Consider the following 12,995-nt stretch of genomic DNA (forward strand, 5'->3'; position numbering starts at 1 on the left):
CACTTGAATGTTGCACGCATGTTTCTTCATTGACTTCATCGTCATTCTCAAACACTTCATTCGTCAATGATTCTACCCATGTATATTTTTTATTAAAAAATGATATTTGATATTTGAAAACTGAAACATAAGTAGAAAAATCACCAATCTATAATATTACGTGGGTTTATGCAATTAATATTTTTTGTTTCCTATAGTGGATTATTTCATCATTCAATAATCTTACATAGAGTTTTTAGTACATTTTATAATTGTTTGAAAAAAAACGTTACATAGCATTTCCTATAATAGTACAAGAATTTATGAGGAAGACTTTCCGAGACAATTAACAACTTATTTGGAGTGCCAAGGGAATATTGCCAATCTAGAAATTTGTCATGCCAATAAGATTGACATGTTTTAAATATATATGTCACATGCAATTGTAGGTTTCACACAAATCCTAATATTGGTGCACATACATCATTTGACATTTATGAGATAATTCAACATAACACTTGCAAACAAAGCTTTGCCACACATATGTTCTATTTGCGATAAGCTAGTGATTAGTTTGAAAGAAGTATAATGAATGTGTTTTTTTTCTCATTGCAATAGACGTGAGTATTGATCATTTTGTTGTTATGGAATTCTTTGTACTAGTTACCGATGGGATTGATAAACTACTATATGTTTTTAGTTGAATGGAGTTGGTGAAAACTTTGATTTGCCTTGTTGCAACCTTATGGTAAAGTGAAAGGTTATTCAAATTCTCGTACAGAACTATAATTTTTATTCTTGTTGATGAATGATAATATGACAACTCATAAGGATAATCTAGATGCAATATAAACATCATGTACATAAGGAGTGGTGTCTACGAATGTGAGTGTTGTGGTTTCTTTTCAAGTAAACAAATTAGGATGAGAAAGAATATCATGGGATGAATAACCTTGATGTTTGAATATGACCTGATGAGTATTTGCATGATGAGAATGGCAACATTTTTAATGCATGCAAGACCATATTTTATGCTTGAGAGTGGTGACGTTATATTCAACATTAAGAATAAAAAGACTTTCATTTACAACTCTCAACACATGGAAGGTACCGTAGGAATGTTTATACACATACTGAATGGGGAAGGGTGCGAGTGCATTTTATACATGAAATCTCTACATTTAAGGCTTGAGTACACGAGGATAAAACATGGGCCCAATACATTTCCAATTTAACATGTACTATAGTTATAATTGTGCTCACGAAGTTTAAGTGTCTCATTGACTATTATGCCACTTGTGAACAAAACATTTGTTTTCGATTATTTCACGGAGTTGTGCGACGCGAAGGAAGCCTTTTTATTCATGAGGGAACTTAGATGCAACTTTAACTTTTATCATGCTCTAGGTCCGAGCCAGATGGATTGAAAAGGTGCAAAGTCATAGGCGGCATGTCATTGTCAGGATACTTGTTGACATACATGTCTTAGTGTTTGTTCAAAAAGAAACTGAGATCCTCAACATTATTTTTGTAAGCATCCACGATATACGGGGACAAGTAAGGCATGGGATTGGTGGGGCATGGCGCAATTCGGCGTGCCCCACACATAGGGAGCAACGAGCTGACAACATGGGACGACGAATGAAGGTTCACAAGCACATCCTTATACTACAGGTCATTTGTTGGCCTACGATGGGGGTTGGCGCAATTCAGTGTGCCCACCACACGGAGGGAGCAGCGAGCTGACAAATGCATAGAGCATGGGAGGAACAAATGTTCAGGGGGGGCACATCCTTATACTACAGGTCATTTGTCGGCCTGGGATGGGGGTTGGCGCAGTTCAGTGTGCCCACCACACGGAGGGAGCAACGAGTTGACAAATGCATAGAGCATGGGATGAACGAATGTTTAGGGGGGGCACATCCTTAGACTACAGGTCATTTGTTGGCCTGGGATGGGGTTTGGCGCAGTTCAGTGTGCCCACCACACGGAGGGAGCAATGAGCTGACAAATGCATAGAGCATGGGATGAACGAATGTTCAGGGGGGGCACATCCTTATACTACAGGTCATTTGTTGGCCTGGGATGGGGGTTGGCGCAATTCAGTGTGCCCACCACACGGAGGGAGCAATGAGCTGACAAATGCATAGAGCATGGGATGAACGAATGTTTAGGGGGGGCACATCCTTAGACTATAGGTCATTTGTCGGCCTGGGATGGGGGTTGGCGCAGTTCAGTGTGCCCACCACACGGAGGGAGCAACAAGCTGACAAATGCATAGAGCATGGGATGAACGAATGTTTAGGGGGGGGCACATCCTTATACTACAGGTCATTTGTTGGCCTGGGATGGGAGTTGGCGCAGTTCAGTGTGCCCACCACACGGAGGGAGCAATGAGCTGACAAATGCATAGAGCATGGGATGAACGAATGTTCAAGGGGGGCACATCCTTAGACTATAGGTCATTTGTTGGCCTGGGATGGGGGTTGGCGCAGTTCAGTGTGCCCACCACATAGAGGGAGCAACGAGCTGACAAATGCATAGAGCATGGGATGAACGAATGCTCAAGCAGTCTGTTGTTGTCCGCACACGAGTACAGACATGTGGTGTTTTGTCCGTTAACATACAGAGGTTTGGGGTCTAGATGGACGGACGGACGGACGGATTGGCCCAAGTAGTGAAAACTCTTCTTTTGTGGTTTAGTGAAGAAGAAGAGCGAGCAAGCCACATGGAATTGACCTCTCCTTAGAGAAAGGAAGGCGGTTCCTTGGGCATCAAGCAAAGTCTCACTATTATTAGTGATTAGGTCCTACACTCTCTCTCAATTCATACAACAAATTCCTTGGAGAAGAAGCCTTCTCTCAATACTTAAAAATTTCCCATTCCTTCTAAGTTCTAACACCCACTCATTCTCTCTCTCTCTCTCTCTCTCTCTCTCTCTCTCTCTCTCTCTCTACCCTGCTTCTTCTTCTTCTTCTTCTTCTTTACAGTTCATCAAATCTCCTCTCTGGCTGTTTCCTCATGGCTCCCCACGACAGCGACCACATGAAATCACCCAAAGCATTGGAAACAGAGGATGCCATCGGAGCCTATGGATATGGCGAGAAGAAGGTGGAGGACGACGAGAAGAAGGAAGTCGAGAAGAAGAAGAAGAAGAAGAAGGAGGAGGAAGAAAAGAATCCAACTGTGAGCTTTTTCAAGCTATTCTCTTATGCAGATAATTACGATTATGTTCTGATGGCCATTGGAACTCTAGGAGCCTTAGGTCATGGCTTATCTTTACCCATGTTCTTCTTCTTGTTTGGTAAACTCGTGGATAGCTTTGGATCAAATCAGACTGATCCTAAGAAAACAGCAGAAAAAGTTGGAGGAGTAAGTTGACCAAAACCATAACCCTATTTGGAATCAAGAAACCCTAAATCTAATTTAAAAAAAGATCACATTGTTTTAATTTTAGAAATTATCTTGATATATTTATATATTTGTAATTTCTCTTCCTTTATTTGAATTTCGTTCATGGAACGAATAATTCCATGCATTAATAAATCCTAAAGCTGTTTTTTTCTTTCACATTTCTGTGGTTCCATATCTGGCCTTTTGTTTTTAGAATCATTAATATTGTGCATTTCATTAATACAATCTACAGGATCCTGAATGTTAAAAACTTAACCTAACTAACAGGTAATTGATTCGTGCTTTATCTATGCTTTAAAAACTGGACTAATGGATTAATGCATGACTTCAATACACATTTATTAATGCTCATTAATGGGTCATTGGTTGATTGATGCATTTTGATCAAATAGAGATCTAATATGTTAAAATTACATTCAATGGGCTCATTCATTAATACATGTATTTTGATAAAATAGAGATCTAATTATATGTTAAAATTATAATCAATGGGCTTATTCATTAATCGTTTCTTTATAAGTTAGACATGTATTCTAAAAATTCCCAATGGATCATTGATTTCATCTATTTTGATCAAATAGAGATCTAATAATATGTTGAAGACATGCCTAAATAGATAATTGATTCGTATATCTATAAAATAGAGATCTAGTTTAATGTCCACAAATAGGTTGCTTGAATGGCTTGTCGATTCAAGAATGACTACCAATGGCTCATCGATTCATGTATAATATGTTAAAATGGCTCATTTATTCATGTGTATTATATATGTTACAAAACTACAAATGGCTCATTGATTCATGTTTTAATTAAAAAGAGAGATCTAGTTTGTTAAAAATTGCCAAATAGGCCTCTCACTCTTCCTTCATGGCTTTTTCCCTCTGCAGTATGCATTGGATTTGGTATACCTTGGTCTGGCCATCTTCATCTCTGGATGGGCAGGTAATATATTGTTTAGATCATAATTCTCTTGAGCTTTGTATATATGTACATGTTCACTAGAAGGTTTGGGCACCTTGTCTGGAAAAATGTCTCAAGAATTTCTTGACCTGAAAATTTTCATCACCCACCCCTTTGATTAGTGAAGGAGTCCTCATCATTGAGCTTGCCTCTTTTTTATGTGTATTCAGAGGTGTCTTGTTGGATGCACACGGGACAACGGCAAGTGAGTAGAATGCGGCGTGCGTATCTAAAAGCCATCTTGGACCAAGAAATTGGCTACTTTGATACTGATGCCAGGACGGGCATCTTGGTCGATAGCATCTCAAAAGACACGGTGCTGATTCAGGATGCCATCAGTGAGAAGGTGTGGCATAGATACGAAGATGTGGCTATTCATATTCTGCTAATCTCGATTTAGATTATGTGTGCATGGACTTGTATATGTCTTTATGCATGCATATATGTGTAAAAACTCACGTGCATTCATCCATATCAATGTAATGAAATGTTCTTGTGCTTCTATTGCAGACTGGAAACTTCTTGCACTTCATGGCTACATTTGTAGGAGGCTTTGCTCTCGCCTTTTCTGTGTTGTGGAAGCTATCTTTAGTAACAATTGCAGTTGTTCCCGCCATAGCTTTCGCTGGTGGCTTGTATGTTTTCACACTCACTAAGTTATCAAGCAAAAGCCAAGAAGCCTATGGAAATGCAGGGACAATCGCTGATCAAGTATATTGCACTCCTTATTAATGTTCTTAACATGTGTTTTTGATATATCATAATTTATATAAATTATTGGGAAACATGTGTTTCATTACTGTGTAAATATGTTTTGATATCTTTTTGCAATCTTGGGCAGGTTATCACTCAGATTCGGACAGTTTATTCATTTGTCGGTGAAAAGAAGGCAGCACAGTCCTTCACTGACTCTCTTGCCCACACATTGAAGCTGGGTTATAAAGGAGGGTTGGCCAAAGGGTTAGGTCTTGGTGTGACATACACTATTCTTTTCTTTTCATGGGCTTTGATTCTGTGGTATGCTGGTGTGCTTGTCCGGAATGGAGAGACCAATGGTGGTAAAGCTATAACTGCAGTGTTTGGAGCAATCATTGGTGGCATGTAAGGGTTTGTGTCTCTCTTGTAAGCTAACTAATTAATCATAGGCTGAATGATGGTTAACCATCAGTATGTTGTGGTGATGGTTAGCTAAACCATATGTCGTGGTAGTGATGAAATAACCACATTTTGTGTTATGGTTAATGATATGTAGGGCTCTTGGACAAGCTATGGGCAATCTTACTGCTTTTGGAAAAGGAAAAGCAGCAGGTTACAACATACTAACAATGGTGAACAAGCCAATCAAGGTGGATCGCCATGCTGATCATGGCTCGAAATTAACTGAAGTTAAAGGTGATATTGAGCTACGAAACATCGTCTTCAGTTATCCTTCTAGGCCAGATGTGATGATTTTCAATGGCTTCTCTTTAAGCATAACATCTGGGAGGACACTTGCCCTTGTTGGAGGTAGTGGTTCAGGCAAAAGCACAGTTGTCTCGCTCATTGAAAGGTTCTATGACCCCATAGAAGGTACATAAACTCTTTACATGAAGCACTTACTGAAGAAAATGGAAAGTAAATATCAATGCTAATGATAATTAATTTTTCATTCTTTTTGGTATTGCTTTAGGTCAGGTTTTGCTTGATGGTGTCGATGTTCGCTCTCTTCCGCTGAAGTGGCTTCGGGATCAAATCGGTCTAGTGAATCAAGAACCTGCCCTTTTTGCAACATCCATATTAGAAAACATTCTCTATGGCAAGGAGGATGCTACCATGGAAGAAGTGGAGGCAGCTGCTAAAGCAGCGAATGCACATGCTTTCATCAACGATTTGCCTAATTCATATCAAACCCAAGTACCTTCCTTTTTCTGTATATCTATGGATCTAAAAGCTAAATAACTGATGTTTATCAATATATTATGCATTTATTCATACAGCTGGATTTAATCACAATATATGGTATCAGTACATATTATATTTGAAGCTCTATAAATGGTGTATCTGTGTAAAGCATTCACATATCTGGATTGAAGCCCTATATTATCTGTATGTATATATGCACAAATTGCATTCATATATCTGGATTTAATGAAAATGTATAGTATATTGATTGTGCATATAATCTGGATTCAAATCACATGTTGTGTCGGTTAGTACATGACAACTCTTTTGTGGCATCATTAGACTAATATATAACAAGTATGTGTTGATTCGTAGGTCGGTGAGCGTGGTGTACAACTTTCGGGTGGCCAAAAGCAAAGGGTGGCTATTGCAAGAGCGATGCTTAAAAACCCGAAAGTTCTTCTCCTCGACGAGGCCACAAGTGCATTGGATGCTGGATCCGAGAAAGTTGTGCAAGATGCATTGGACCGCATAATGGTGGGAAGGACGACGGTTATAATTGCACATAGGTTGTCAACGATCCGGAACGTGGACACAATTGGCGTGGTAGAAAATGGCCGGATTGTGGAGATGGGCACCCATGATGAATTGATTGCAAAGGGTGATCTTGGGGCCTATTTCACTCTTGTCAAGCTTCAAGAGATGGCTCTCGCGAGCGACGGAACAATCTTGACATCCAAGTGAGATTTAAAAAAAAAATAAAATTATTTCAAACTTCAGATTTTAACAATTGTCACAATGAGCAAAAGTGGGCTTTATATCGGTTTGAAGTAATTCTTTGTGCATACTTTTTGTTTGTTACAAATAGAGCCCCAAGCTCTTTGCAAAGAATGAGTAGCGCATCGAACACAATATCTCGGAGCAAGAGGATGAGTGGTAGTAATCGGTGGAGTGATGTTCCCAAGGTAAAAAGAGCAGTAGTTACGTTTATATTCAGTAAAAAAACAAACCTAACGATGCCCTAATTTTTCGAAAATGTTTGCCATTGATCATGTATTCTATATATATGATAGGATCATGGAGACAATATTGTAGTGAATGAGGATACCAATGAAAATGTTCAGAAAGGATCGTATTGGTGGAGATTAGTGAAACTGAATTCCGCAGAATGGCCGTATGCATTGCTGGGGAGTGTGGGATCCATCATGGCGGGGGTTGTGAATCCGATCTTTGCGTTGATTATCAGCGAGTTGCTTGCTGTCTACTACATAACAGATAAAGACAAGATGCAAAAGGAAGTCCAGAAGTATGTGTTAATTTATGTAGGTGTGGGTGTTATCACGCTGGGTATATATGTGTTGCAACATTACTACTTTGGCATCGTGGGCGAGAATCTCACGGCAAGAGTGAGAGAGTTGATGTTCAAGGGTGAGTCTATGATTTTCCATAAAGAAATAAATCTTTTTCAAAGAATGCAAGTCGGTGACGAATTTGTTTCAAACTGTTATCAAATGAATGGACAAGATTGCATTATGTTGACTAATATGCTCCCTTTTTTTCCATCATTGATAATTGACCTTGTAACACACTACTTGCACGTCAACCTCAATAAAGCATTGCACAAATTTTTTCGTTTTTGTGGCTATAATAAAAGCCAACTTTGCTTTACCCCATGCTGTAGTAGATATATGTAACTATAAATTGAATTGCATTAACATATACAAATAAACAAACAGGCTACTTCCATAACTTTCAGATCCGAGACGCAACAAAAACTGTACATTAAACAGACTAAATACACTAGTGCACTTTCAACTGTACATTAAACAGACTAAATACATCAGTGCACTTTCTTTGGTAACTGAATTATGAAGAATGCAAAGACAGAAAAGAAAAGAAAAAGAAAACGCAAAATAGTTGCATGTCCATACTTGTTTCCTTGTAGAAAGAAATATTTTTGTCTGCATTATTAAATGAGATTATTTTGAGCCATGTGTTATAATAATAGTTCACGCAACTCAAAAGTGCTGATAAAACATACAATACAAAAGTCTTTCCGTTGAAATCACTTTTGATAGTATTAGCCAAAATTGAATTGAAAAAGCTATATATAACCAAAAAGTCAAGTAAAAAAATATCAATTATTCAAATCATTCTTGGGATGCCCGTTTTGTTTGGGCCACAATACTAACTGAATTTAAATTAAACAACGGAAAAACAAAATCATCTCATTCATTATAAGATTGACATCAAGAGCGCAGAGTTTAATTGGAAATTTACTATAATGACCAAAATGTCCACATTTCAAGAGCTCAGAGTTGAATTGAAAATGTACTATAATAACCAAAATGTCAACATTTTGAAGATTGCTATTAAGAGCTCACAAAGTTGACCTGAAAACTTACTATTGATAACCGAAATGTCCAGAGTTTGAATCCAATACAGAAACAAAAGGAATGTGATTCGCGAATCTAATCGACAACCCCATTAGTGATCGAATGCACTTGTGTTTTTCTAGGCCATGTAGTCACTGTATTTGAAACATTTCAGAAGTTCATATGTGTAAACATGGAGCCACCTTAATTAATCGCCTGGAAATGGATGAAGGAATGTGCTTAGGGCATTCTTTAGATCTTATAGCTTCTGGGAAGGATAGTCCAGAGGATGTGGGTTTCTCTCTTTCTCGTCCTGAACTCGAAAAAGCTTACAAAATTTGGATCAAAAACACTTAAATTTGGCCCGACATTGCGAACATTTTGTTCATGGAAAAAACTTTTTTTTGTTTTGTTACAGCAATCATAAAGAATGAAGTGGGATGGTTCGATCTCGACGAGAACAATAGCAAGAGGTTGACAGCCCGTTTGTCGGTAGATGCGACTCATGTCCGGGCGGCCATTGGCGACCGGGTCTCGATGCTTCTGCAGAATGCAACCGTATTAGTGACCGCATGCATCATAGCGCTCATCTACGAGTGGCGCATGGCTCTTGTGCTCCTGGCCACCTTCCCGCTCCTTGTTACGTCCGCCTTGGCCGAGGTACGTCTATCTCTATGCATTGTTCACTCACCTCACATGCTTGTCTTTGAATATTTTTTGGTGTTTCATGGGGGCAGGGGATTAGGGTCTCTTTGAAATTGGGGATTTCTTTTCTATAGATTTACTGCTTAGGTTTTGTAGATTTAGGGCTTTGGTGAACGGTTAAATTGCTATAATTTTATGTTGAAATTAGGAACTTGTCATCTAGGGTTTTTCTACCTTCCTTTACCAAGGTTTCTTGGTTTAGGTAAATGCTTAAATTAGGGTTTTTTGGGTTTGATTTAGGAGGTCAACCCTAAACGTTTCTGAGGGTTTTTCTTTCCAATGCATGTAGCAACTCTGCATCAAGGGGTTCGCGGGGGACCTGAACGAGGCGTACGCGCACTCGAGCATGGTGGCCGGTGATGCCATCTCCAACATCCGAACCGTGGCGGCCTTCAATGCCGAAGCCAAAGTCTTGTCTCTCTTTACCCTAACCCTAAGCGAGCCGGCACAGAAAAGCTTCACCCGCGGTCACATTGCGGGCGCCTTCCTCGGCATATCCCAATTCACCATGTTCTCGAGCTACGGCCTCGTACTCTGGTACGGGGCCGAGCTTGTGAAGCAGGGCATCTCCGACTTCAGCTCCGTCATGAAGGTCTTCATGGTCCTCATGATCACGGCGTTTGCCATCGCTGAGACGCTGAGCCTCACGCCGGACATAATCAAAGGCTCGGACGCTCTCAATTCCGTATTCGGGATCATCGACCGGAGCACGGCCATCGATCCTGACGATCCCAAGGCTGAGATTGTCCAGAAAGTGAGGGGCGACATCGAGTTGTCGGAGGTGGAGTTTGCGTACCCAACGAGGCCGCAAGTCGTGATCTTCAAGGGGCTCAACCTACGGGTGAAGGCCGGGGAGAGCTTGGCGCTGGTCGGGGCGAGCGGGTCGGGGAAGAGCTCCGTGGTGGGGCTGGTGGAGAGGTTCTACGATCCGACACGCGGGAGTGTTCGTATTGACGGGCAGGACATCCGGACACTGAACTTGAGTTCTCTTCGCCGGCACATCGGGCTCGTGCAACAAGAGCCCGCGTTGTTCGCCACGAGCATCTTCGAGAACATTGCATACGGTCGGGAAGGCGCTACGGCCGCCGAGGTGGAGGCGGCCGCCGAGGCGGGCAACGCGCATGGCTTCGTGAGCGCGCTGCCCGGTGGGTACGAGACCCAGGTGGGCGAGCGCGGGGTCCAGCTGTCGGGCGGACAGAAGCAGAGGATCGCCATCGCCCGTGCCGTGCTCAAGGACCCCGCCATCTTGCTCCTCGATGAGGCCACGTCTGCGTTGGACGCCGAGTCGGAGAAGGTTGTCCAAATGGCCCTCGACCGCCTCATGCAGGGCCGCACCACCATCGTGGTCGCCCATCGCCTCAGTACCATACGCAATGCCAACTCGATCGCAGTCGTGCAAGAAGGATGCATCCTCGAACAGGGGACCCACGCCGAGCTCATCAACAAGCCTGGCGGATCCTACGCTCGACTCCTGAATATCCAACAACACCAGGGTCAAGCTCAATGAGTCTTGTGGTCCTTGGAGGGCGTATTTTCTTACATTTTACAAGACAGGAGGCGAGCCTAGTGCCGTGTGTACATATATACATGTACACATGTGAGTCTTGTCCTCGGAGGGCGTCTTTTACATTTTACAGTAGGCGAACTAGTGCCATGTGTACCTACATATGTGTGTGTGTGTGTGTGTGTGTGAGCACAACTCCCTTAGGATCTTGGAACGCAAGAAGATCGAGAATGAACGAAATGAACATGTCTTTTAGGTTTGGAGGAGGATTGACCCGAGTAAAATATATGAGTAGTAAATTGCCTTAGGATTGATCTGCCTTGAGTGAAATATGTTCCTGCCGGACCACTTGCTTCATTCGATATTGAAGCTTGACATTGACCCTTGAATGTAATCCTTTTGGGTCGATCTTTTGTAGTTTACGATCATATCTTTAATATGTAGGCCAATTGTCAACTCTTCTATCAATAAATCATTCGATTTTGTCGATGCATTTTTGCAAGCTTTTGTTTTCATCATAGAGAAACTTTGGTTTAAGTGTGATTAGTTAATGGCACAAAAGTGTACTACACCTCAATTCTAATTAATTTTGTCATTTTGAGACTATTGGAGTCTCTAGTTAAATGTGATGTAAACGGGACACACAAGAGAAAGGCAAATATGGTTTATACTAGGGTGAATTATTCAAGAATAAGTATAAAAAATTTAAAAATGAGAGATCTAGGGCTTGGAAGGATTTGTCATATTTAATTTCTAGAGCTTTGTGGAGTGAGGGAGGGAACCTTTTTGTACATGATATTGTTTCTTCTATTGTGAATTGTGAAGTTGCCATTTTAAACATTGTTGGATCTAAAGTATTGTCTCTTTAGATCTTCGAAGGTGGCACCAAATTGTAGTGTTCCCATTATTGTTTAGCTTCTTTCTCATAGTTGTGTTGTAGGATCTTATTAGGTCTTCGTGAAGGATTAGGTTATACTTACGTGGACAACAACGATGTCAACAAAATGTAGTTTGATTTGTAAGGTTTGATAATATTGCTGCTAATTTCGTAAAATCTTGATTTTGGATCCCTCTATATCATGTTTATTTAACACAAATGTTAAAAATTTACAATTGGGTCTTTATTGGTATGATGTATGATTGAGTATCGCATTTCATAAGCTAGGGTTTGATAACATTGTCTTTTATATACCCATCATATTTACTCATTGTGTTTTAGGATAATCTCTAAAGTCAATACATATTAGGTATGGGCACATTTTTCAAGTTGCAAAAAGTAGTACACATGGTCTCAAACTAAAATTACGACCAGAATTCATAGCAAACACATACAATCAAAACCCACATACTTAATGTTGCAAAACATACTCATATCTTCATATGTAAATATTTGGAACTTTACAAATTTAATATTATAACCGATGCAACAACACGACATGACATCTCAAGTGACGTTTATATGAGGTATGATATATAGATGTAAAGATTATTATGCTACGCACCAAAAGATAATGTTTTGTTTTTACTCTCGTATTTAAGGCCTCGACCATGGGAATCAAATGGGCGAATTCCTTTCTTTATGAAACAAACAATTAGCAACCTTGAACTTAAATTGAAAATACAAAGAATATCGTTCTCAACTCCCACCATTTTTAAGGAACAAATTGTTAGTGGGCATGATCTCTCATAAAAAATATGATTTTTTAAATATAGCACAATCAACATTAAACCCATTGTCGACGAGGGCCCTCATAACTTGCAAATTTGTTTATCAATCATTTGTCAAAACTAATTCGTGGGGATAGATTCATCACATGAATGATGAAATCGAAGAAACGTATCAATTATAGAACCAATGATTACGTTGATACTCGACATAAAGAATGCACCAAAAAGGAAATGACTATGACACGTCCCCGCACACGTCCTAGCACAACTGTCTATCTACACAGAACCAAGGTGAAACAAAACCTCACATGCGTGTAATTAGGATCAATAAACTAACAAAAAAAGGAATACAAAAATGTGCACCTACCCAAACTCACCAAAAAATAAATTTGATTACATGAACAAGGAAGAGATAGAAGCAACACCTCTCTAAATAAATGATACTATTGCATCAATATTAATAGAAAAATAAGGGGGAAATAAAAATTCTTTTTCTTCGTGAAAAATGA

The 12,995-nt window shown here is 40.0% G+C and overlaps 1 protein-coding gene across 1 annotated transcript; it reads left to right on the forward strand.

Annotated features, from left to right (window-relative positions):
* Positions 1 to 2,979: 2,979 nt before the first annotated feature.
* Positions 2,980 to 11,307, forward strand: LOC147866779 (ABC transporter B family member 19-like). The gene is made up of 12 exons (XM_087317260.1): positions 2,980 to 3,351; positions 4,281 to 4,335; positions 4,524 to 4,699; positions 4,864 to 5,064; positions 5,195 to 5,454; positions 5,606 to 5,922; positions 6,023 to 6,246; positions 6,610 to 6,974; positions 7,103 to 7,199; positions 7,308 to 7,662; positions 9,028 to 9,269; positions 9,604 to 11,307. The coding sequence occupies exons 1-12, from the start codon at positions 3,001 to 3,003 to the stop codon at positions 10,819 to 10,821; spliced, it is 3,861 nt and encodes a 1,286-aa protein (XP_087173386.1). The 5' UTR covers positions 2,980 to 3,000; the 3' UTR covers positions 10,822 to 11,307.
* Positions 11,308 to 12,995: the final 1,688 nt, after the last annotated feature.

Source organism: Azolla caroliniana, unplaced genomic scaffold, assembly GCF_043228905.1.
Source record: "Azolla caroliniana isolate FFs.n. ecotype wild unplaced genomic scaffold, voAzoCaro1.0.p SCAF_3, whole genome shotgun sequence".
NCBI classification, from domain to species: Eukaryota; Viridiplantae; Streptophyta; class Polypodiopsida; order Salviniales; family Salviniaceae; genus Azolla; species Azolla caroliniana.